This window comes from Procambarus clarkii, chromosome 36 (genome assembly GCF_040958095.1).
Source record: "Procambarus clarkii isolate CNS0578487 chromosome 36, FALCON_Pclarkii_2.0, whole genome shotgun sequence".
Taxonomy (NCBI): Eukaryota; Metazoa; Arthropoda; class Malacostraca; order Decapoda; family Cambaridae; genus Procambarus; species Procambarus clarkii.
Window position 1 is genome coordinate 9,042,708 of NC_091185.1, and position 25,989 is coordinate 9,068,696.

The 25,989-nt window shown below is 49.7% G+C and overlaps 1 protein-coding gene across 1 annotated transcript in view; it reads left to right on the forward strand.

The window, feature by feature from the left end:
• Adsl (adenylosuccinate lyase) overlaps positions 1-25,989 on the forward strand; it is a 134,340-nt gene that overhangs the window by 101,752 nt on the left and 6,599 nt on the right. The window contains exon 7 of the mRNA XM_045739091.2: positions 5,523-5,703. Coding sequence (XP_045595047.2) covers positions 5,523-5,703 — 181 coding nt within the window. The remainder of the gene's footprint in view (positions 1-5,522; positions 5,704-25,989) is intronic.

The following is a 25,989-nucleotide window of genomic DNA, read 5'->3' on the forward strand; positions in this document are numbered from 1 at the left end:
TGTTGCCTTGGGTCGCAGGTTTGCGACCGGTTGTCTTGGCTTTGCGTTGCAGAGTTTGTGGCGGCCGCCTCCCGGGTTAGCCCTTTCTTTTCCTTCTCTTTGGGTATGAAGCTCCAGGGAGCCGTAGGGGCTCCCCACAGAAAACCAGCGTTGAATGTAATGAAACGCCATTTTCTGGGTGAGCCCCGGAGGCTCCCTGGCAACCCTCCCTCCCACCGGTCGGCGGTTTTTTTGCATTGGTTGAAGCTTAGCTTCCGAACTGGAGCTTGGCAGCCGGCGCGGTAGGTCCGGGGCTCCTCCCTCCCCCTCCCGGGGCGGGGAGGGCTGCGCGGACGATCGGCGCGGCAGTAAAGTGTGATGTTTGCTTGTTTCCTTGTGATTGTAGGGAGTTTCTACCTCTATGTTCGGTTTTTGTTTTAGTTTTTACCATGTGGGGTTTGTTTTGTTATGCCTACCTTTCTGGGTGCCTAACCCCGGTCGATGGCAGATAAGGAAAACCCCATCCACAAGGGGTTTTCCAGGGCCATTGCTCCCTGAAACCTCTCTGAAGGGGCCAGGTTCTGGCGCTGGTCCCTGGTAGGTCTGAACTCCTTAGCTAATGTCCCGGTCTAATATAACATACATTAGCCCGATAAGCTCCAGGATGCCTCCAGGGCTCACCCAGAAAATGGCGTTTCATTACATTCAACGCTGGGTTTTTTTCACAAGTTTAGAAGCATAATGGATATTTTGGTAGACTGGGAGGTCTACAGTCATGCCACCTTTGCTGTGAAGTCCTCAATTTGGCAGTTCTTTGTGACCCTGTGGGACTTTGGGGAGCTGGTCGGCCGAGCGGACAGCACGCTGGACTTGTAATGCTGTGGTCCCGGGTTCGATCCCCGGGCGCCGGCGAGAAACAATGGGCAGAGTTTCTTTCACCCTATGCCCCTGTTACCTAGCAGTAAAATAGGTACCTGGGTGTTAGTCAGCTGTCACGGGCTGGATGTGGGGGTGGAGACGTGGTCGAGGACCGGGCCGCGGGGACACTAAAAAAAAAAAAAGCCCTGAAATTATCTCAAGATAACCTCAAGATAAGATAACCCTGTGGAACCACTTGGAGATGAAACATTTTAGCCCAACTGCATTCTTTGGCCTTTTTGGCAATCTTCCACTTTTCCTCCAAAGCCCCGAAATCATCTCAAGATAACCTCAAGATAAGATAATCCTGTGGAACCACTTGGAGATGCAACATTTTAGCCCAACTGGCAATCTTCCACTTTTCCTCCAACGTTTCCTCTCTCTTGTCATTCATTTCAAGTGAGGATTGGTGCTGCTTTGTCAAACATTTTTTGAACAGTATGAAGGTATCCCCCTATAGTAGTGTTTTGAGCACCACTCTGTCCTGGTGGCCATGAAGGGTCTTCTTTCCATCCTTCCCCGTTGTATTTTCTCTGCCCTTTATGTGACAATCTCGCCCTCTGCTGTCATGGTGACCACTCCTCTTCCCTCTATCACTTCTCTTTGTTATGGAATGTGGAACATATTGGAGGAGTGACAGGTAGGCTTCTAACATGGATGAAAAATTTTCTAGCTGACAGAAAAATAAGGGCAGTAATCGGTGACAATGTATTGGACTGGAGAAATGTCACGAGTGGAGTACCACAGGGTTCAGTTCTTGCACCAGTGATGTTCATTGTCTACATAAACGATCTATCAGATGGAATACAGAATTTTATGAACATGTTTGCTGATGATGCTATGATAATAGTGGGAAGATAAGAAACTTTGATGAGTGTCATGCCCTTCAAGATGACCTGAACAAAATAAGTGTATGGAGCTCCACTTGGCAAAAGGAATTTAATGTGAATAAGTGCCATGTTATGGAATGTGGAATAGGAAAACATAGACCCCACACAACCTATAAATTATTTGAGAAATCTTTAAAGAAGTCTGATAAGGAGAGAGATGTAGGGGTGGTTTTTGATTGAAAACTCACCTGAGGACCACATAAAGAACGTTGTGCGAGGAGCCTATGCTACGCTTTCTAATTTCAGAATTGCCTTTAAATACATGGATGGCGATATACTAAAGAAATTGTTCACGACTTTTGTTAGACCAAAGCTGGAATATGCAGCGGTTGTGTGGTGCCCATATCTTAAGAAGCACATCAACAAACTGGAAAAGGTGCAAATACATGCAACTATAAATGGTTCCCAGATCTGAAGGAGAAGAGCTACGAGGAGAGGCATTAAATATGCCAAAACTAGAAGATCGAAGAAATAAGGGATATGATCACTGTGTATAAAATAGTAACAGGAATTGAATTCTTGAAGGAAGAATTCTTGAGACCTGGAACTTCAAGAAAAGGAGGTCGTAGATTTAAACTAACTTAACAAAGCTGTCAAAGAAATATAAGAAAATTCACTTTGCAAACAGTGGTAGATGGTTGGAACAAGTGAGAAGGTGGCTGAGGCCAAAACCGTCAGTAGTTTCAAAGCTTTATATGAGAGTGTGCTGGGAAGATGGGATACCATGAGTGTAGCTCTCATCCTGTAACTACACTTAGGTAATTACTAGCTCCAGCTTGTGATCGATAGTGTGTCATCCTGGGCCACTACTCATCATAGTTTCAAATTCTCTGACTAAAAGTTGTCTGACTTTTACTGGAAGGCATGTCACTCTTTGTCCCCTTTTGTCACCATATGGTAATCACCTTCTGTATAGTAATGTGCCAAACTCTTGGGGTTGTCTTGATCACCTCATATTACTCTCCTCTTAAGTTGATTCTTCCAAGACCCTTACCTAGCTTAGTCTTGTTCCATAGTTTCTCAGGACTGATAGATGCATATTGCTGTATTTGCCTTCTTCTCTTGTTATATCTAAACTCAGTTATGGCTGCCACACATGTTCCTCTGCCTCTCCCTCAACTCATCATCTTGATGCTCTGCACTATACTGGTTTATGCCTCACCACTGTTGCCTTTCATTCATCCCTCACCCCTGACACTGAATTTGGTGTCCAGTCTACAGGATTGATGAAATTGTTACTGATTTTGCTCTCTTGCATGATCTCTGCAACATCCCCACTTCTGCTCATGGTCTGCTTGTGCTCTGACCATCACTGCTCTGGAGGAGCGGCTGGAACTTCAGTGAGAGAGAGATCTCATATGCACACGGAAGATACTGGAAAGATAGGTTCCAAACCTGCACAATAAAATAAAAAGTACTGGAGTCAGCGATGTGGTAGAAATTGCAAAATTAATCCAATGAAAAGCTGGGTGCCATAAGCACAAAAGAAAAGTGTAAGAATCAGATGGCCAGAAGTTTTTAATCTTGTGCCATCAAATACAGGCATACCTCAGAATAAGAGTTTAATCCGTTCCTGGAGACGCCTCGCCTTCCGAAAACTCGCATTCCGAAGTTAATTTCCCCATAAGAAATATAGGGAAATGAATTAATCCGTTCCTGACTACCCCAAAAACCCCACATCAAACTAAATTTTTATACCTAATTTACCTAATTCATCTAAATAAACCTACAAAACTGTGTTCCAGTTATTACTTACCTTGCTGTCGAGTGCTGTAGGCGTATGGAAGATGGTGAGGAGGGGGGAGGAGGAGAGGAGTTACTGTTTGGAAGGGGAGTCCCCTTCCATAATCACATCACATAACCCCATGCCTTGTAACACTATGGATACCACTTCTCTTTCTAAATTTTTCAAACCAGCCCCTGCTTGCCTTAAACTCTTTCTTATCTGCATCACTCGTTGCAGGGGTATTCTTTAGAAGGTCTTCGTGCAACACCCTGGCTTTCTCACAAATAATGGCCTCCGAAACACTATCACCCCTCAACTCCTTGTCGTGTATCCAAATTAATAACAACTTTTCCACTTCTTCAAGTATTTGTGGTCTTTGTGCCGTTAATGTTCTTACTCCTTTTGCCACTTTAGCACCCATAATCTTATTTTTCTTCTTAAGTATAGTGCATATTGTTGATGTGGCTTTGTTGTACTGCCTACAAAGTTCAACAACACGTGTACCGTTCTCATGCTTCCGAATGATCTCTTGTTTCTCCTCTATTGTCATCCTCACATGAGCTTTCTGGCCTTTATCCTTACCACTGGCTTTCTTGGGACTCATGGTGAGATATATAATAACAAATTGTATAGACAAATCACCAAAAATCCAACAAAACACTGAAAATCCGCGAGAAGAATTGATGTGGGGGTAGTCACTGAGCGCGAGACAATGGTAAACTGAGGGGCGGAGGGGCGACGATCGCCGAACCACCACGCGCTAGGTCCGCCTGTACGCGTATCAACAAACTCGCGTCCCGAAGTAACCCTCGCCTTCTGAGACAAATTTTTGGAGTAAATACTGCTCGCCTTCCGAAAACCTCGCATACAGGGACAATCGCATTCCGAGGTACCACTGTATAAGATTTTCTGGAATAGTAATAATATTTTAAAAGAAAACTAGACAAGTTTGTGCTGGAGTTACCAGGGACCATATTCACGAAGCAGTTACGCAAGTACTTGTGAACTTGTACATCTTTCCTCAATCTTTGACGACTTTGGTTACATGTATTAAACCGTTTGCAAGCATGAAAACTTCCCAATCAACTGTTATTGTTATAAACAGCCTCCTGGTGCTTTGGAGCTCATTAACTGTTTAATAATTGTAAATAAAGCCGCCAAAGTTTGAGAAAAGATAGACATGATCGTAAGTGCTTGCATAACTGCAACTGCTTTGTGAATCTGACCCCCTGATCATCCTGGCTGTAATGGTTATACGAGACTATGAAGATCCCTGGCCTCACAGACCATTCAATCACCAGGAAAAAGCTGGCCACTTGGTCATGCTGTGGGAATAGAAGAATTCTTAAAATCAACAACAGGTAATAAGAAAAAGTAAGAACACATCACATCAGTCATCACACCAGTCATCACACAGTGATGACTGTGATGCTATGCATCGGCATGAAATAATGCCAATTAAGTCGAATGTATAGTCATGAATCGATGGGCAAAGAGGTAATCTCTCTATTCTAGTTCAAGGTTGTGTGTGTTCTAGAAGAGTTCCAAGAGATGAGTATCTTGGCATTGGCTGACTCCCACATTCATAAGTGCAAAGCCAGGATCTCTTGGAAGCCTAGTGAGGTGTGCTGGTCCTGGATTTGGCCTGCTATGGTGTCCCCCATTGCTTTTAGCCAGAGAGTGGATGTAAGCCTGTTGTAGTGGCACCCCTTTACTCTTTGATGGAGAGTGGCTGTAGTGGCTAGACTTGTAGGCATGCTACATTTAATTATTTTCAGGACTTCCTTTATTACCTCTTCTTCAGTTACTATTTTTTTCACCAGTCATTCCTCTTTTTCACCATAATCGCTCTACTTTTCCTACCACTACCACTATCATTATTCATTATACAGTACACTCTTAGCCATCTAATTTCACATACATTAAGTAAACATTCAAGTATTCATTTCTTAATGAGAGTTATACTTTTGTGTGTGCCATCTTAACGGAATCATAACTCTTTATTACAGGAGAATCAGTTTGGCTGACTCATTTCTTGCAGCTGATAGTGTTTTAATATTGGTGCAAAACATCGCAGAGGGATTAGTAGTGTACCCTAGTGTAATTCAACGCCACATTGCTCAGGAACTCCCATTTATGGCTTCAGAGAACATCATCATGGCAATGGTCAAGGCTGGAGGCAATAGACAAGTAAGAACTAATTACTTATGTTTCAGAGTATGTTAAGTTACATAAAATGAACATCCTTTTTTCTCCAATTATTACATGTATTTCTGGGGAAAGTCCTGTCGGCTCCCCGGAGTTATCCAGGCTGATATGGTATTATTAGCCTTCTGGCATTAATCAAAGTGCATGGAGTTCTTGCCTACAGGGGACTACGAGCCAGAACCTGGCCCCTTCACAGAGGCACGAGGAGCAATGGAATATAGAAACCCCTAATGTGGTTGGGAGCATTCTATGTGTGCCATCGACTGGGTCTGGGTACCCAGAAAGGTAGGCACCCCAAAACAAACCTCTATTCTGGTGAAAATATTGCTACCGAAAGCCGATCGAGTGAACAGAATTCCCCAAACAAAAATTAGCAAACGAGCATGACGTCATCACATCATGAGCAACGTCATGGGGGATGTCTGCACAACCCTCCCCCTTCCCAGGAGGGGGGTGGGATGTCTGCACAACCCCCCCCTCCCAGGGAGGGGGAAGGGGGAGCCCTAGACCCTCGCACCAGCAATCCAACTGTCAGTTCTTGGCTGATGTGACACTGGCAGTCATGTGTCTCTGGCTCCTGCTTTGATTTCAGTTTGTGCCTTGTGACATGGTCTGTCTCTACAGGTGGTGTGTGAACCAGGAGTAGTATTCCACGGTACTTGGGCTGCATGCGCCTAGGGTTTCCTTCCCTAGGTGCCCAGTAAGTACTGCCCTTGAGGCTTGGGGCCTCCTTCCACAAGTCATCTTAGGATCTACCTCCACTGTGTCTTTTACTGCCCAGTACTTGACCACCCTTGGAGTCAGGTGGGGTTTTGTTGTCCTTGTTTGCCTCTGGGTAGGAGATTTTTTGGTTTTGGGCGCTGGTTCGCAGTACCCTGCCTGGGCTTCCTTTAGCGTCTTATCAAGGCTAAGGGCCTTGGGAAACCCCCACAAGGACTCCATGGTCCAATGGATGTGACCCTTGAGTCCCTTCTCACTTCGTGCGAGGTTGATGGTTGCTCTGTTCCCTTGTTTCAAGGTGGTAATCACCGGTTGTGCCTCCGCCATGCTGCCTCTAGGGTTGGTGATTCTTTTGACCCCGACTCGTGCGACATTTGTTTGTACGTGCTCCAGTTCACCCATGCTACTGATTGTGATGTGAGGGTGCTGGCAGTAGCTGCATTGCATGCTAGGTTCAGGTTGCTGCAATGCAATAGGTTCGTTGCTTCCCCGGATACCCCGACACTGCCTCGTTTTTGTTATAGGGACCCGGACTTTGGAGTGGGGAGTCTCTTCGACTTTAGTTCAGTCCACTCCTCCTTGTCCTTTCCCTTTTAGTTGTTCATCCGGTTCCTTCCCCCTCTTGCTTCCGGCTCTGAGACGTCTGAAGGTTTCGGAGTCGGGGCAGGGTCTAGTTGGTGTTGAGACTCGGGTGGTCTCGGGAGTCCCCTTCCGGGGTGGCAGCAGAGGCATTCAGGCCTAGTCCTCCTGATTAGACCTTGAAGCCGGGGCTTCTGGGACTGGTCAGTGGGCCCCATTCATTCCTGATTTTTCGGCTGCTCCTGCCTTTTCTTCAGAGGCAGGGGATTTGGAGGCCGGCTTGGCCCCAGGTCCTCGGGGTGAGGTTCCCAGGGCAGGGGAGGGGGTTGACTTGAGGGCCTGTTGGACCACCCCTGGGTTTTTGTTGACTTGAAATGGGGCTTGGTGTTACAAGGAGAGGGGTTCTCTTTCGCTCCCACCTCGTACAAATTGGATTTGGCGTTTACCACTCCCCGTGTTTGGTTCCTTGATCCCGTGGGTTCCTCAGTCCCGTCACATGGTGCGGGAAGCTTTGCGGCATACCTCCTACACGACCCAGATTATGCTTTCGTGATGGATCCACGTTCCTTCGTGTATGGATCTTCGTGTCTGTACTGGGTTCGTTATGAAGTTCCAGAGTCATCCACGTTAGAGGACTGCCCGCTCTTCTCTTTGGAGGTGTGGCATACGTTCTGTCGTTTCAGCTCGCTTGAGTGAAGGAGGCACAGATGGCGTTGCAGGTTTTCCCTGGGGGCCAATTTGAGCATCTCAATGCATGTTTGTTCACCACTGTCCTTCCGCAGGATGTTGGTGTGATGCAGCTTCATGTTCAGGTTCCTTCCTTTTTGGCTGCATTGGTTGTGGTGGGTTTGCATACATGTGGCATGCTGGCTTCAGCCCTGTGTATCTTCTCCCTCCTCGAGCTGTCCCTGGATTGACTTGAGTTGGGTGTGAAGGAGCTTGGGGCCGCCTCTGGGTTTGGGCACCTGACAGCTGGGTGGACAGCGCTTTGGATTCGTAGTCCTGAGGTTCTGGGTTCAATCCGCGGTGGAGGCGGAGACAAATGGGCAAAAATGTTTCTTTCACCCTGATGCCCCTGTTACCTAGCAGAAAATAGGTACCTGGGAGTTAGACAGCTGCTACGGGCTGCTTCCTGGGGGTGGAGGCCTGATCGAGGACTGGGCCGCGGGGACACTATGCCCCGAAATCATCTCGAGATAACCTCGGCGGTGCGTGCATCATCTGCATTGAAGCTGTTCGCGCTGCTCCTACGGGATGCAGTTTTAAATTTTTTTGCTTCTCAACTCGCGTGTTAGCAGGTGGTGCTCGCTTCTTCCTTGGAATCCGCTTGGGTCCTGGCTCTTAGGTTGTCTTTGCCTTCTGTTCGTTGCTGTTTGCAGAGTCTGCGGTTGTGCAGTATCTGCAGGCAGCTTCGGCTAGTTGCTATCCTATGTCTGACTTGTTAATCCTCCAGGGGGCTCGTGGGGGTGGGGGGGGGCCTTCCTGGAAGGGCCTCGGGGTTTTTCCCGTCGTGGTAGGCCAGTGGTGCCAGATTCAGGGAAGACGCAGCCTTTGGTACCGTCTGTTTCTGGTTGGCGTGGGGATCACCCTGTGCGACACTTAGGTTCCTGTCTGATGTGTCAGCCCTTTCATGGTTCGTCCCATTGATGGGGTGATGCCGGGGGGGGGGGGATGGCATTACTCCATTTGCTCGTGCCTAGTCCCTCAAATTGTGGGGCTTTTGGGTAGTTTCGTGTTGTCTGTGGTGGCATTGGGTGGCTTCTCCTCTTTCAGGGGGTTCGGGACTGGCAGGGCAGGCCTCTTTCTCCTGCGCTCTGTAGTCATTTTGGAGTGGGTTTGCGTGGGCGTGGTCGACACGTCCTTGTCTCTCAGGTGGGGTTCCTGCCTGTTTCCAGTCCCAAAATGGATCTGCGCGGACCTCCGGTTCATTCTGAACTTGTCCCGTCTGAACCCCTGGGTTCATTGCCCCTCCTTTCAGGTGACTACTCTGTCCCAGGTCTGTCTTCTGTTGGAGCCGGACACTTGGATGATGTCCCTGGACCTCAAGGATGCGTATTGGCACGTCCCAATTTATCCGGGGTTCAAGGACTGGCTCGGTTTTGTTGTGGGGCGTCAGGGTTATCGCTTCCGTTGTCTTCCCTTCGGTTTGAATTTGGCGCCTCCTGTTTTCACATGACTTACTTGGGTCGTGTGGCCCGCCTGCGTCTCTTAGGTGTTTGGGTTCTGGCCTCCGACAACCGGCTGGTTTTGGCTATCTGCCAGTTCGCGTGTCTGCTCGCTGTTTTTTTTTTTTTTTGTGAACTGGCGGCAGTCCCATCTGGTTGCCTCTCAGGTTCTGGCGTTGCTTGCTTGGTGTCCTAACCCAAGGGTGTTCCCGTGGCTCCGTCTCTTTCAACAGATTGGTCCAGCGCAGTACGAGGCTGGTTCGTTATTTTCTACTAGTCTTCGCGTATGGAGTTTCTGACTCGAGTCTATCACTTTTATAGGGCACAGGTGACCCAGTTGTTGGTCACCCACCTGTGTCTTTCATCTTAGTGGCAGTATGTAGTTTCTTGGTGTTCCTTCTGGTTTTCCTATCACTGCATAGGTGTGCTATGGTGTCTGATAGGGTTGTCTTCTCCTTCCTGTCGTGGTTGTTTCAGGACCATCATCTTATTTCGAATACTGTCGCCTCGTATCGTGCAGTGCTGGTGGAGCCGCTCCTTCGTGCGTTCGGTATTGATGTTACATCTGCTCCATTCCGCAAGCTGTTTCGTGCGTTTTCACTTCCTGCCTGCTCGTGTATCGGCTGGCCGTCCTGGTTTTTGGACTGGGCGCTCTTCTTTTTCTCTTCTCCTCGGTTGTTGTAGCCCCTTCGGTTCCGGTTTGTTTTTTTAAGGCTCTTTTTTTTTTTTTTTTTTTTTTTTCTCCTGTTGGCTTTGGCCTCTTGGGGTCGGGTCGGGAAGCTTCATGCTTTCCTCCGGTGCTGATGTGTTTCTGCTCATTTGGTCCTGGTGTTGGGTTCGTTCATTTGCAGCCGTCTCCTTCTTTTCTGGCGGTGAATGGGTCTTCTGCTCTCCAGAGGGCTCCTTGGGTGGGTGTTGTCTGGTTGATCAGGCCGGAGGTGCATCATGTGTTGTTGTCTGGTTGCGGCTATCTGCTGTTCTCTGCACTTCATGGCCTCTGTGACCATGGACACACTTTGGGTTGCCAGGGTTGTTACAACCCTTGAGACTTAGTACGGTTCTTTTCCCGCAGTGATCACAATATATTATATCGGCCTTGCCAACAGGTGTCTAGGGGGGTGAAAGGAAACACTGCATAAATTGGGAAAACAATGTAACTACGCTAAGAGTGACAAACGTAACAATTAAATGGTACAGATAATAGCCAGAAATATTCTTCAGCATGCAATAATATAAATAAAAATCCTTATTGAGCAATGACCATAATCACCAGCACATGAATTATTAAATGGGATAATTGCACAATCATCTAACCAGAGAATTAACTGAGTATTGTTACGGTGCCCTCTCCTATTTCTTTCGTTTGCCGGCTTAAAGAGTCATATCAGCTCTCCCTACTGATTCTCTGAGGTTCAGGGAGTCTAATGATATATGTGGCGACCAGACCGGCTGCCATTTAATGGAAGGAGGTTATATTATAAGTTGTAAATAAAGGAAAATTGGCGCCCTGTTATAAAATGAAACAGTATCCCCTACGGCAGATATGACCTTTTGGAAGGGAGACAAGCCGATCGCGGATTGGCCGACGTAGGTCGCGGGCGACAAATCAGGGCCCGCTATGACGTCACCGAGTGCCCCGGGCGGCGCCAGCGTCAGAGTTGTACTGACCGTGGAAGCGACAAGACGCGCCTCGGTCTGCTCTCAGGGATTGGAGGCTCTGCAAGCCTTGTTCAGTGGATAGAGCTGGCTGTCGCAGCCATCATAGTTATTGGAGACCCTGCGCTTCTGGGAAGCCAAAGAGGAACCAAGTTCAGTGAGCAGAGAAGTGCCCAAACTTGGAAAATAGTCGGCGACGACGCTGGGCGGCGCCGCTGGCTGGACGTTGAGGTCTGGAAGGTGGGCGAGCAAGCTAGCTGTGACTGGGGTCACATCCACTGAGAATCTTGGAAGGACGACACCGTGCCTAGGACAAGGAGCGACGCCCTGTGGGAGAGGCGAGTGTGGGGAAAAATAGTGATTAGCTCAGCGCCCATCGATGAACCAGGATTGGGGCAGCTGAATCTCAGGGATTGGAACGGCGACGACGCGAAGGCTTCACGACACCTGAGGACCTGTGGAACGCCCTGGATCGTCGAGGATAGACCCAAGGAAGCGTGGGAACCTCACACCATCGAGGGACAGGCGTCGTGAGCCAGGAGCGTAAGGTAGATCATTTTTCCCTCCCATTACCCCTTGTATGAGTAGGCTAGTTAGGCCACAATATTTACTCGTGTATGTGGCAGCAAGACTTTATTACTTTAATAGTAGAATAGGCTGCAAAGCAGCTTGTGTCCAGGACTGTCAGAGAGGACAGTGTGTATGGATGGCAGGACAGTGAAGAAGAGGTGCCGACGTGGTGAAGAGGCCCTCCTGTGAGAGTGTGAGACTCCTGTCTTCCTGCCCAGTTGAAGGAGAGTTGGAGGTCGTGGAAGAAGAGGCTGACGATCTCCAGACTCATTATCCATATTCCATATTCATGTATTACTTGTGATTGTGTGTGTGTGTTCATGTAATTTGCGTCAGTAAATCCACACATTTTATTACTGTGTTTGAGTGTGCCTCCATTTGTGATATTTCTCTATGAGCATACATTTCTGGCTACAAACGATATATGGTACACCCACTGAACTGCATTGCTGGGGTGCAGATATAATAACCCAGCTGGCGACCTTGCTAAGAGGAAGATAGAGAAGACAGGCGGGAAAGGAGTTCCTGCAACCTTTTTTTTGTCTGGCAGGCAAGACTCAGGGAGGTTATGGTTATAGGTAAGCCTGAGTCTTCCTTCACTCCCCCACGGGTCTAGGCCGGAACTGTTAACAGCAGTTTCCCCGTGGTTGACTGAAGGGCTTCCAGGGTGAATCAGTGGCACCCCTTTGTGGTGGAAGCAAAGACCTGCGGAGGTGGGCATTGTTGGTCCTATCTTGTGTGACCAAGGAGACTCCGGTGAATCCAGGGAGTCGGAGGGGCTGAGTATTTGGGCCCTTTGAGCCCCTAGCAGCCGAGTGTTAGCAGAGCCCCGGACCGCCCACCCCCACGTGACAGTATTTAGCTAAAATAACAATAACCACTGACTTAACTTAAAAACATGTCTCCTCTCGATCAAAGCTGCCATGCCTCTGACAAAGCGTCGGTTCCCAAGGCAGGCGTCCTACCACAATATCAACTAAACATCCTCATAAACTATTGTGGAAATTCTACTAACTAAATGTAGTACTGTACTAATATTCAAATCATTATTAATCTTAATAGTATTTAATACTGTTACATTACTCAATATAATTTACTGGCAAACAATAATAAGAATTAATCAAGGTTGAACTATAACCACTCGCTTGACATCAAGTTCCCACACTGGCCACATCCAAATATGGTCATCCCCCCCACACGGAGAAACCAACAGGAATAAACTTGCAAAAAGCCTCATACAATATAATGCAACTCAGGCACACTACAGCATGCTTCACTAATTAACATACCATATTCTATAATCATACAACTGGATACTATACTAATTATAGAACAAGACAATAAAGTATATAAGCATCAAGAATAATGTTAGAATCCTTGTAAGATTCGTAACACGGGTTCACTTCCTTCCATCCTGTTCCATGATTCAGGTCTCCCAGGTCGTCTCGTCCGTAGGGTACTTCGGTTTTGCCAGTTGTCTTGATGTTGTGTTTAGGGTGCGTGGCGTTCGCCTCCCGGGCCTTTCCCTCTCTTTTCCTTCTCTTTGGTGAGGTAACTCTGGGGAGCCGACGGGGCTCCCCCTAGGAGACCAGAGTTGACTGTAATGAAATACTATTTTCAGGGTGAGACCTGGAGGCTCCGCGGTAACCCTCCCTCCTTCCGGTCGGCGGTGTTTTTTGGGTGTTTTTGACATCCAGCCTAAGAACTGACAGTTGGATCGCCAGCGTGAGGATCTGGGGCTCCCCCTTCCCCCTCTCGGGGAGGGGGGGGGGGTTGCACAGACAGCAGCGCGGCGACATGATGACATCATGCTCGTCTGCTAATTTTCGTTTGGGGAGTTTTGTCCACTCGTTCGGCTTTAGGTAGCAATATTTTCACCAGAATAGGGGTTTATTTTGGGACGCCTACCCTTTTGGGTGCAAATGCCAGTCGATGGCAGACATAGAATGCTTCCAACTACACGGGGGATTTCTATAGGCCATTGCTCCTCGTGCTTCTCTGAGGGGGGCCAGGTTCTGGCTCGTGGTCCTTGATAGGCAAGAACTCCATGCCCTTTAACTGATGCCAGAAAGCTAATAATGCCATATCAGCCTGGATAGATGCGGGGAGCATCTGGGACTCGTCCAGAAAATGGTATTTCATTACATTCAACGCTCTTTTTCTGTGGGGAGCCCCTACGGCTCCCTGGAGCTTATCGGGCTAATGTATGTTATATTAGACCAGGACATTAGCTAAGGAGTTCAGACCTACCAGGGACCAGCGCCAGAACCTGGCCCCTTCAGAGAAGTTTCAGGGAGCAATGGCACTGGAAAACCCTCTTGTGGTTGGGGTTTTCCTTATCTGCCATCAACCGGAGTCAGGCACCCAGAAAGGTAGGCATAACAAAACAAACCCCACATAGTAAAAAACTAAAACAAAAAAACGAACAGAGAGGTAGAAACTCCCTACAATCCTAAGGAAACAAGCAAACATCACACTTTACTACCGCGCCGATCGTCCGCGCAGCCCTCCCCGCCCCGAGAGGGGGTGGGGGCAGCCCCGGGCGTACCGCGCTGGCTGCCAAGCTTCAGTTCGTAAGCTAATGTCAACCGGGATATACGCTTCTCTGGCCTCAGTTTCCTGGGTGGTGTTTGCCTTGTGTGGCGTTCACTGCCGTGTGTTGTGTTGTGCGGTGGCCAGGAATACCTCATCAGTGCCAGGGCTGCATGCGCTTAGTGGCTGACTTCCCTAAGCGCCCTGTGAGTACTGCCCCTGCGTGACAATGTTATCTTTATCTTCCCTGGGGCGTTCAGGAACCATTCCCGTAGAGGTTCTTGCTGCTCGGCATTTGCCTCGCCCTTGGGGCCAGCTGGGGCTTGGGGCCCCTTGTTTGGCCCTGGGTAGGGATTGGTATTGTGCTGGTTAGGGCGTCAAGGTGTTGCACAGCCTGCCACCTAAGCGGAGACCGGTTCCTGTTGCCTCTGGAGACAGTGTACTTTTGCGGGGTTTTTCTTTTGTTTTTATTTTCAATTGCCTGGTGGGGGTCTGCCCAGTGTGGCTATAGTTCCACTGGCAGTGTTTGGCGGCCCTCTGCTAGGCCCCCCGTAATTGTACACGTCTCTGGGGTTTTCAGTGCTATCCTCTACCCTCTTGTTATTTTTGGGTTTCTTAACCGGCTTAGCAACACCTTGCCCGGGCTTCCCGTAGCAGTCAGCCTATGGGCCCTGGAAACCCCTGTCTGGGCTCGGTGGACCATTGAATGTGTCTTCCAGGTTCCAACCTGTCTTGTACGGGATCATTGGTTGCTGTGCCCTTGTCTGCGGGTGATAGTCGCCACTTTTATCTGTCATGCTGCCTGTTGGGTCACTGACACCTTGACCCGGAGTCTTGCGAGAGATTTTCTCTGCTTGTCCTCCAGTACTCTCCTGATGTTATTACTGTTGAGAGTACAGGCGGCATCCGTGTTGCAAGCTAGGTTCGGTTGCTGCAACATGCTAGGTTGGTTTCCCACTCGAATGCCCCGCGGCCGCCCCGTTTTGGTTAGGTGCTGTTTGTTCCTTTCCCTCCCTGTTCCCGGCTCCGGATTTTCTGCGGGTTTCGGGGTCGGGGCGGGGTTTAGCTGGGGCCGAGACTCTGGCGGTTTTCGGGGGCTACCCTGTTCAGGTTTGGGGACGGAGGTTGTCGAGCCAGTTCCTCCTGCCGAGGCTTCTGGGTCTTACCGCCGGCCCTTTCTTGCTGCGTTTCCCATGGACTCTTCCTTTTCTTTAAAGGCGGAGGGCTTGGAGGATGACTCTGCCCTGGGGCCTCTGTTGCTGGTTCCCGGGGCTGTGGGGGATGCCTGCTAGCAGTTCTGGGGCGGTTTGCCCCTGCCTGGGTTTTCTGCTTTTGGGCGATGTTTCTGAGGGGAGCCCCTACGGCTCCCCGGAGCTATCCATGGCTGTTACGGCCCTACTGGGGCGCAACCGGGTTCTTCTCTGATGGTATTAGAGTTTGGGTATCCGGCCCCAAGTTAGTAGAGGCTTTCAAGGGGTGTGTTCCGTAACGCAAGTTAAATTAAAGGGGGAGGGATACAAATGTTCCAATTTATATATATATATATATATATATATGTCGTACCTAGTAGCCAGAACGCACTTCTCAGCCTACTATGCAAGGCCAGATTTGCCTAATAAGCCAAGTTTTCCTGAATTAATATATTTTCTCTAATTTTTTTCTTATGAAATGATAAAACTACCCATTTCATTATGTATGAGGTCATTTTTTTTTATTGGAGTTAAAATTAACGTAGATATATGACCAAACCTAACCAACCCTACCTAACCTAACCTAACCTATCTTTAGAGGTTAGGTTAGGTTAGGTAGCTGAAAAAGTTAGGTTAGGTTAGGTTAGGTAGGTTAGGTTGTCGAAAAACAATTAATTCATGAAAACTTGGCTTATTAGGCAAATCTGGCCTTGCATAGTAGGCTGAGAAGTGCGTTCTGGCTACTAGGTACGACATATATATATATATATGTGTATATATATATATATATATATATATATATATATATATATATATATATTTATATATATATATATATATATATATATATATATATATTCACCACCACCATAAATAAATATATAACAGTTGCACACGGGGGTTATCACTACACGATTTTGTACAGGCTTGTCTTCCTCCGAAAACACAGGATGCTCCACGGTGCTCACTCTGGGTAGCCCTAGTTCCTTCTTCCGTGGCCCACGATGAATCCTCTATGATTCTATTGGCGAATCTACCCTGGCCACAGGCCAGCCAAATCACAGTCCCACTGGGTGCTCCGTCGTGGAGGCCTTCAACCACAATCCAGCCTGTAGCTGGCAGGTACCGATCAGCTCCGCTGTGTAGGCCACTCCACGACTGATACTAGGGTTGCGAGTCCTAGGCAGGAGCCTCGTGTGATCCCGCTGATCACTCTCCTTACTAAGCACCACAGTGGCTAGTCTCTTCCACCAGCCAGCCCCATATAAGGAGATTCCCAACACTGCCACGCCACAGGCAGGCTAATACTCTCAACAGAGGTCGTCTGGGGGTGATTCACAGCTTCTTCAAAGCAGACTGGTGAAGAGACCTTGGCTGCCTTGGGTAGACTGATCCATCGTCCAATACAGCGGTCCCAGGTCGACTCTGCAATCAGACACGTCATTAATACTGGGATGCTCTTGGGAACCTCACATACAAGCTTAGACACAAACGTCCACCTATTTGCTCCATAGATGGCGTTCACTGTCTAAGCGCCACCTCACCAGAGGTCAGCAGCGGCTACGTTATGAGCTGATTAAGACGGGAATCCAGCACCTGGGGCCGGTATATCCCGTCCCCACTAGATGGCGTTATCCATTTGGAGTGGGTTTCGGGAGTGGACTCACAGATGGCGTTGTCGTCACTGCTCCGTGCTCCACCGCTGGACTCGGGTCCGTAACAATGGCTGATATGGATACCCTAACTATTTTGCATCAGTCGATGTGGGTGGAGTTCTAGGCCTACCGGGGACCATGAGCCAGAACCGAGCCCCCTCAGAGAGGCACGGGGAGCAATGGCCCATAGAAATGCACATGTGATTTGGAGCATTCTATATCTGCCATCGACCGGGACAGGCACCCAGAAAGGTAAGCGCCACAAAACAAACCCCTATTCTGGTTAACAACAAAAATCGACAAACGAGTGGACAGAACTCCCCAGGAAAACGAACTAACAAGCATGACGTCACACGAGCCACGCTGTATGTCTGCGCATCTTCCCCCTCCCGGGAGGGGGAAGGGGGAGCCCCAGACCCCCGCGCCGGCGATCCCCGCCTCAGTTCCTCGGCTGATGGGATCATGCACGATCGTGTGGCTCCAGCTCCAGTCTTGTCTCAGTACTGTGACTTGTTTGCAGTGCTGCTCTTCCGGTGATCGTGTGAGCTGGGAGTAGTATTCTCAGGTACTCGGGCTGCATGTGCTTAGGGTCACCTTCCCTGAGTGCCCTGTAAGTACTGCCCTTGGGGCTTGGGGTTGCCTTCCACAAGTCACCTTGGGTCTACCTCTGTTGGCTTTTCGCTGCTTGGCGTTTGGCCGCCCCGAGGGTTTGGGAGTTTTTACTCCCATGTTTCCCTTGGGGTAAGTGGTAGTTATAGCACTGGTGGGGCACAGGGTACTGCGTAGCTAGTTTTCACCTATGACAGCGGCCGGCTCTGTTCCCTCTGGGTACGTTGTCCACTTGTGTGGTTTTTCTTTTATATTTGTTTTTGCCTGGTAGGGGGTCTGCTTTGTTCCCCCCCCCCTTATATTAGGGTCGTTTGTGTGGTGGCACCCCCTGCTTCGCCCTCATGGGTGGACACGTCCCGTGGGTTCAGCTTTAGCAGTTTGCTTGGTAGTTTTGGGGCGCCGGTTAGCAGTGCCCTGCCTGGGATAACCCTTAGCAGACCCAGTCTAGGGGCCCCTGGGAAACCCCCCGGGGGCTCTCGGGTCCGATAGTGGAGACCCTTGCGTCCCCTCTCACTTTGTGCGAGTTGAGGGTTGCTCTGTCCCTTTGTCTCAGGGTGACTCTCCTTGTTTTTGCCTCCGTCATGCTGCCTGTTGGGTCGATGACACGTTCGACCCTGAGTCCTGCGAGCTTTGTTGCTTGTTCGTGACTCCATTCACCCAGTCTGCTGATGAATTCCTGTGGGTGCAGGCAGCTCGCGCGTTGCAGGGTAGGATGTTGTACTGTGCTCGGGTTTGTCGCTTCCCCGGACGCCCCGATGCTGCCCCGCTTTGTGTAGAGACCCAGATTTGGGGGTTTTGGTCGCTTCAGCCTTGGTTCCTTCCACTCCCCCATTGTTTTCCCCCTCCTGCTCCAGCCCCTACGCATCTGCAGGCTTCGGGGTCAGGGCGGGGTTAGAGGTTCTGAGACTTGGGCAGTTTCGGGGGTTGCCCCGTCCGGGGTGGCTGCGGAGGCATTCGAGTCTGTTCCTCCGGCCGATGCTCCGGGGTCTGACCAGTGGGCCCCTTCTCTTCCAGCTCTCTCGGCTGCCCCGGCTTTTTCTTGTGGGGCCGGGGCTTTGGAGGTCGACTCAGCCCCGGGGCCTGGTGTAGTGGGTCCTGGGGTTGGGGAGGAACGGCCTTAGGGGCCTGGGGCTCCATTGCGCCCCACCTGGATTTCCGTCCTTCTGAGCGCGGCTTACTGTTGCGTGGAGTGGGGTTTTCTTTCCCCCCTCTGCGTACGATTTGGGCTTGGGTTCTGCTCCTCCCCGGGTTCGGTTCCGTGTCCCTGTGGTTTTTCGGTTCCGTCTTCCGGAGGTTTTCGGCTACCCGCATCTCTTCGCCTGCGGTGCGGTTGGCCTTTGCGGCTTACCTCCTGCGTGTCCCGGAGTTTGCCTCCATACTGGTTCCTTGTGGCCGTTTGGGCTCCTTGTAGCCGTTTGCGCTCCTTTGTAGCAGTTTGCTCTCCTTTTTAGCCGTTTGCGCTCGTTGTAGCCGTTTGGCTTGTCGCCGGTTGGGCTCCTTGTCGCCGGTTGGGCTCCTTGTCCCCGGTTGGGCTGCTTGTCGCCTTGTTGGGCTGCTTGTCGCCTTGTTGGGCTGCTTGTCGCCTTGTTGGGCTGCTTGCCGCCTTGTTGGGCTGCTTGTCGCCTTGTTGGGCTGCTTGTCGCCTTGTTGGGCTGCTTCTCGCCTTGTTGGGCTGCTTCTCGCCTTGTTGGGCTACTTCTCGCCTTGTTGGGCTACTTTTCTTTCACGTCCTGCGCATGCGCCGTGGGAGTTTGTTTTGGTTCCGGGCAGTGTGCACACGGGGTGTTCTGCATCCATTTCTCTCGGGGGGGCTTCGCCTCTCGCTCTTTTCTTAATCCTATCTGTGCCCCATTGCTTTGGGGGTGTTCTGGAGTGCCGCTGTGGGGAAGTCACGAGGTTTTTCCCTGCATTCTAGGGTGGGGAGCCTCCTTCGCTGCTCCCCTCCTCCTCTCCAGCATGGGCGCCCTGGCCGTCTCCGGCGGCTACGGACTCATAGGCTTGTGTCATGGCCCTTCAGCGCCTGTGTTCTGCAGGTGAGTTGGTGCGGTTTGGCGTCTCCTTCGTCCTGACGCTGTTTTTGTTTTTAGGAGTAGGAATGGGTGTACATACGTACTTGAGAACGTGGACCGTATCACCCGAGGTGCCTACTGCAGGGCTATTAGCCCATGCTGGGCAGCTCTTGTTCTCTCCACCTGATTCCTTCCTCGGTTCACGGGTGTCTGCAGGTGGCCTCTTGGCCCTTCTGAGGCGACTCGTGCCTGTACTACTCCTGCCCCTCTCCTATGCTTGTCTAACCTTGCTTGAGTTCGGGGCCCCGCCTCCACCTTGTTCCGCAGTGCAACGGTGGGGGTGCCTGTTTGGTAGTAAGTTTTCCTGTGTCGGAGGTTGTGTGTTTGCCTCCTTGTGCTTGCAGGTTGGGTTCTGGCTCTTTGGTTCCGCCTCTTCCCTGTCATTTGCCTGTCGGGCGGATTCTGTGCTTCTTGGGCACTCTCATCTCTGCTCTTGGGGCTGTGTATGGGGTCAGCCCATGTTGGGCTGCCTAATGTGTTCCTTTGTTTGCCTGTTACACTGCACGCTTTTCTTCTACCGTCCCTGTGGCTCAGTTGGGTGCTCGGTTTCCGCCTGTGTCCCCTTGTGTGCCACTCATGTACGATTTATCTATTTTCTCTGTCGCTTCCTCAGGGAGTGTGGTGACGTTTTACTGCGGTTTTGGTACTGCAGCTGCGTGTCGGGGTTGGTTGTGGCGTTATGTTCGGCCCTTCCGTGCTTCCTCTGGGGCTCTCCTTCCTTGCCAGTTTTGCTGTGCCGGGCCTGGTTTTTCCATGATCCTTGGATTCTTTGTTTAGTCCTCGCCTCATTGTGCTGGCTGGGGATGAGCTTGGGGTCTTCGTCTCGCCCCTCGCATATCCTCCGGTTTCGGTTCAAGTTCCAGAGCCTAGTGGGCTCCCTTCCTTTGTGTTTTTCACAGCTGCCCCGGGGTTTTTCTTGACACTGGGGCTTTGAGGGGTCAGCTCGGCCCCGGGGTTTTTCTTGACGCTGGGGCTTTGAGGGGTCAGCTCGGCCCCGGGGCCTGCTGGGTGGGTTCCCGGGGCTGGGGTGGGGCTCACGTGAGGGGCCTCAGGCCCCGTTGGTCCCCGCCGGGGTGTTTCTACCCCTCTGGGCAGGGCTTGCAGTTTTGTGGTGTGGGGTTTTTCCGTTCCCTCTCTCCGCATGTGCTTTGTGGGCGTCGGCCCCTCCCTGGGCTCGGTTTCCTTGTCCATTGTGCCCATTGTTTCCGTACTGTCGGTGGGTGCTTTTCTACGGTCTTCGCCCCTTTTTTCCGGGACGGGCCTTCTCCGTCATGTCCTCCTCTTCTTGGGGTTTCTGCATGACTTTTGGTCTCGGGTGCGACGGGGTTTCTGTGCCTTCGTCCTTTGTGTTTGCTTCTTTTTGTTCTCGAAGGTTCGGGACGGTTCTGCTCCTTCTCGTTTTCTGGTGCGTCTGTCGTCATTCGGTTGAGCTTCCCTCCAGTCCTTTCTAGGGCTTGTGGGTCTTCTTTCCAGCAGCTTCTGGGTGTTTGGCCTTCTTGTTCTTTTGTGCATATCTCTTCTCTTCGCGCTGTCTCGGCGCTACTCGTTTTCCTGGGGGCGATTTTGCTCCTCTTAATGAGTCTTTTCGCTCCTGCCCTTCTGCGGGTTGTTGGTGCAGGGTGGCTCCTAATGCAGGTTCCTTCCCTGTCAGCTGCACTTGTGGCGGTGGACTTGCACACTTGTGGCATTTTTTCGTTTTGGTCCTGCGTTTTCTTTTCCCTCCTGGCGCTGTCATAGGATTGGCTTGCGGAGGATGTAGAGGCGCTCGGGGCCGTTCCTGGGTCTGGCACCTTGATTTCTGCTGTTAGCTTTCGGTATTGATATTCCTTGTGCCATTGCACAGGCTGTATCGTGCGTTGTCACTTCCGGCCTGCTTATGCACTGCCTGTGTCATCCTGGTCTTTGGGCAGGGTGCTCTCCTGTTTTTCTTCTCCTTGGTGGTTGTGGCTCCTTGGGGTCAGGTTTGCTTTGCCTCGGTTTTCTTTTTATGTTGGCATTGGCCTCTGGGGGTCGTGTGGCAGAGCTTCTTGCTCTTCTCAGGCGCAGTGGTTTTTGGCTCCTATGGTCGTGGTCATAGGCTCCCGGGTATGTCCCCTTGTTTTCGTAGGTAGTCTTTGGTGAAGTAGCTCCGGGGAGCCGTAGCGGCTCCCCCCAGAAAACCAGCGTTGAATGTAATGAAACGCCATTTTCTGGGTGAGTCCCGGAGGCTCCCCGGCACCCTCCCGCCCTCCGGTCGGCGGGTTTTTTCGCGGTTTTGATATCCAGCCTCAGAACTGGGGCGGGGATCGCCGGCGCGGGGGGTCTGGGGCTCCCCCTTCCCGGGAGGGGGGAGGGGGGAGCTGCGCAGACATGCGGCGCGGCTCGTGTGACGTCATGCTTGTTAGTTCATTTTCCTGGGAGTTCTGTCCACTCGTTTGTCGATTTTTGTTGTTTAACCAGAATAGGGGTTTGTTTTGTGGCGCTTACCTTTCTGGGTGCCTGTCCCAGTCGATGGCAGATATAGAATGCTCCAAATCACATGTGCATTTCTATGGGCCATTGCTCCCCGTGCCTCTCTGAGGGGGCCAGGTTCTGGCTCGTGGTCCCTGGTAGGCCTAGAACTCCACCCACATCGACTGATGCAAAATAGTTAGGGTATCCATATCAGCCATGGATAGCTCCGGGAAGCCTCCGGGACTCACCCAGAAAACGGCGTTTCATTACATTCAACGCTGGTTTTTTCGCCCATCCAGTCTGCTTGCCTCCCACTTTTGCTGGCGTGTTTTCATATCTTTAGCGTCGTTCACAGACCTCGGTACTGGCGGCCATTTTCGTCTGCCGGTTTCCCGCCGTGGCCACCAGGGTGGCGTTGCGGTTTGTTTACATGCGTCTGGGTGTGCGAGCGAGCTTCTTGGGCGAGTTCACCCTTTTTTTCAGGGGTTTTATTCTCCTGTTGTCGTTTCTTTGCTTTTCTGGTGTTTTCTGCCCATTTCCTGTTCCTCTGGGAACATTTGAGTGTTGATTTTACACCGGGTTTTCCATTTTGTGTTTTGGGTCTGGGCCTTTGGGTTTGGGCTCAGTGTCCCTGGCTGTTATGCTTGGTCCCATACCTTGTCCCTCGGTTTTTGGTCTGTTATGACCGTTTCCCAGGGGGTTCTGTCTGGGGGCTGTGCTTTGCCTTTCTGTGGTGTATCTCCACCGGCAAATGTTGTGGTTTGGGCTTCCGGGCCGCGGGGACACTAAGCCCCGGAAGCACCTCAAGGTTCAAGGTAAGGTAACCCCCTGGTTCGATTCCGGGTTCCTTTGGGTTCTTTGGTTTCGTTCCGGAGGTTTCTTCCTCTTGGGCCCCCTTTGTGGGTTCTGGGGGCTTTGTTTCCTCGTGTGTGACCCGGTTTCTGCCTTCTGGAGTTCCGGGGTTTTCCTGGCTTGCAAACGTTTTGTGGTTGTGCTGGGACTTTGAGGTTTTGTTGTCGAGGTGGGTCTTTTGATGCAGTTTTGTTCCTTGCCGGCATGTGCTCTGCCCACTGGTCGGTGGCTTGTATTTTTCTTTTCAAGTGTATGTGTGTGTATGCATGTACATGTGTACACTGTTGGAGAGAAGGGGGTGTTGGAGAGAAGGGGGTGTTGGAGAGAAGGGGGTGTTGGAGAGAAGGGGGTGTTGGAGAGAAGGGGGTGTTGGAGAGAAGGGGGTGTTGGAGAGAAGGGGGTGTTGAAGAGAAGGGGGTGTTGGAGAGAAGGGGGTGTTGGAGAGAAAGGGGGTGTTGGAGAGAAAGGGGGTGTTGGAGAGAAAGGGGGTGTAGAAGAGGAGGGGGTGTTGGAGAGAAGGGTTGTGCGTTGTGCAAGGGCGAAGAGGGAGAACGGTTTATTGACATAGCTCGAGTGCATGGAGGGAGTTGTGTAAAACCCTGGTTTGTGCCTCGGAGAGGCTGCAGGATCCAGTAAGTTCAGTAGAACTTCGGTTTCAACAACTTTTGACCATGTCGTAGCTCAGTCGATTAAGGCAGCGTCTGGGATGCTCTCGGACTCTGGTTCGAATCCTCGTCACAGCCCTTATGGATTTAAGACATCATTCATTCGGATGAATGATCTCTTGTTTTTCCTCTATCGTCATCCTCACAACTATTTTCTTAGGTTGAACTAACTTACCACTGATTTTCTTGGGACCCATGGCATGATATATACAGGCATACCTCAGTTTAAGAGTTTAATTGGTTCCTGGAGACGCCTCGTATTCCGAAAACTCGCATTCCGAAGCTAATTTCCCCATAAGAAATAAAGGGAAATGAATTAATCCGTTCCTGACTACCCCAAAAACCCCACATCAAACTAAATTTTTATACCTAATTCATCTAAATAAACCTACAAAACTATGTTCAAGTTATTACTTACCTTGCTGTTGAATGCTGTAGGCGTATGGAAGATGGTGAGGAGGTGGGTGGAAGAGAGGAGTTACTGTTTGGAAGGGGAGTCCCCTTCCATTATCACATCAGGCAGTGAGGACTTCACTGGTATGCACACTCTGGCACATTTTGCCTGCATACCACTAGGACTTGCTTGTTTTACTAAGAATTTGTCTAATGACACTTGTTTTTCCCTACATTTTAACACTTGTCTGTAGTAAGACATCACATTATCATTTAAAAGGTCAATGCAACGGCCTGCTACAGCTTTATCTGGGTGAGTTTTTTCAACAAAACTTTGCAGTTCTTCCCATACTTCACACATTTTCTTAATCAAGAAGGGACATCCTCTACTGCCTCTACTCACAGCTATTTTCTTAGGTTGAACCTTACCAATGGCTTTCTTGAGACCCATGGCAAGATATATAATGACAACTTTTATGCTCAAATGGCAAAAAAAACGATAAAAAACTGTAAATCCTTGTGAAGAATTCAGGTGGGATAGTCACTGGACACGAGACACTGGTAAACTGAGGCGCGATCGCCATGCCACCACGCGCCAGTCGGCCTGTACTCGTATCAACAAACTCGCGTCCCGAGGTAATCCTCGCCTTCCGAGACATATTTTTGGAGTAAATCCTGCTCGTCTTCCGAAAAACTCGCATACAGGGACACTCGCATTCCGAGGTACCACTGTAATAAGAACTTTGTTCAGAAACCAAAAAAGCAGAAAAAATGAAATTCTTTACAAAGAATTCAAGCGCGGTCGTGGTCGTCACTCTACGGGATACTGGTAAACAACTAAGTGTGCCTTGCCCCCGCGCCTACAGTACCACGTGCTTGTTCAACTCATACACGCATCAACAGGTGTCATATTCCAAGTGAAACGTTGTACACCAATTTAAAATTTACAAAGAATTTAACACTTTCGCGCTCTTGGCGCTCAAAAAAAATCAATACCCTAGATGCTTTCGGCACTTCGCGCGCCTACGCGTAAGATCGAAAAAGTGTACACTCTTTTGACTGTCCTGACAATAATTGAAGGCGCACGTATTTAAATTTGGTATCACTGCGTTCGCAATGAAATTGTCTATAAGAGCATACCTATAAAATGCCGCCTAAGCATAAGGAGTATCAACACCAAATAAAAAACTATGCAGATCACTCGCCGAGAGCGCCAAACAGCAACAAAATGTTTCCACTCTCTTAATGGTTGCGAAGCCTACAGTTGTCCTACATCGCTAATTTTGGTATCATTGGAATCGCAATAAAATTCTCTACACGGACATATGCATATGAATGTTTAATATAGGTAATTGCCCACCCGCAAGAGTGTGTGAAGTGGAGAGTAGTTAGCCGCGAGCGCACTGGCGAAAACACGGGGGAAATCATGCTTGGAAAGTTTATACATTTATACGTTTCCTGACCCTACTTTTCTATGTACGTATTTCTTTTTTATACCAATGTGTTCGCAATAAAATTTTCTATAAGATGAAATGTATAACATTTGTACAAAGCATGTGTAAGAGAAGCGCCAAATATAGAACAACGTCGCTCAGTATGCGTTCGCGGCAGAAACGAACGCATTGTTTTCGTTCGTTTGATGTTTGTCATGTTTATACTTGTTGAAACATTTTATAATTTGTATGACAGTGATCGCAGTAAAATTCCCTACACAGACATATACATAACACATACAAATATTTCCCACGTGTTGGATATATCAACAGCTAAAGGGAACCCACTGCCACACGGCCGCCACACCCAGAGCCACACCCGCCACACCCCCAAACATACTTTGTGTTTTTTTTTTTTACTCATAGAAGTTTATGTGATATAATATTCATTCTGGTACCAAAAAATTCGCAAATAAATTCTCTACAAAACGTATATAATATAACTTCTTATAGATGATAAAAAATTAAAAATAGGTGTACTTACCCTGTCTATGTTGATTGAAGATCAACAGTTGAGCATTTTTTCTTCACTCCACCATCTTCAGGCTTCTAATCCTGAAGTTGCTCATCTGATGTTTCTTAGGTGGAGTGAAGCTGTTGCCGGTGGTTATTTTTTCTCCACCCAAAATATCTTTTTTCAGGGGTACCTTGTGTAGCAAGGCGCAGCGCACAGTGCCACATCACAAG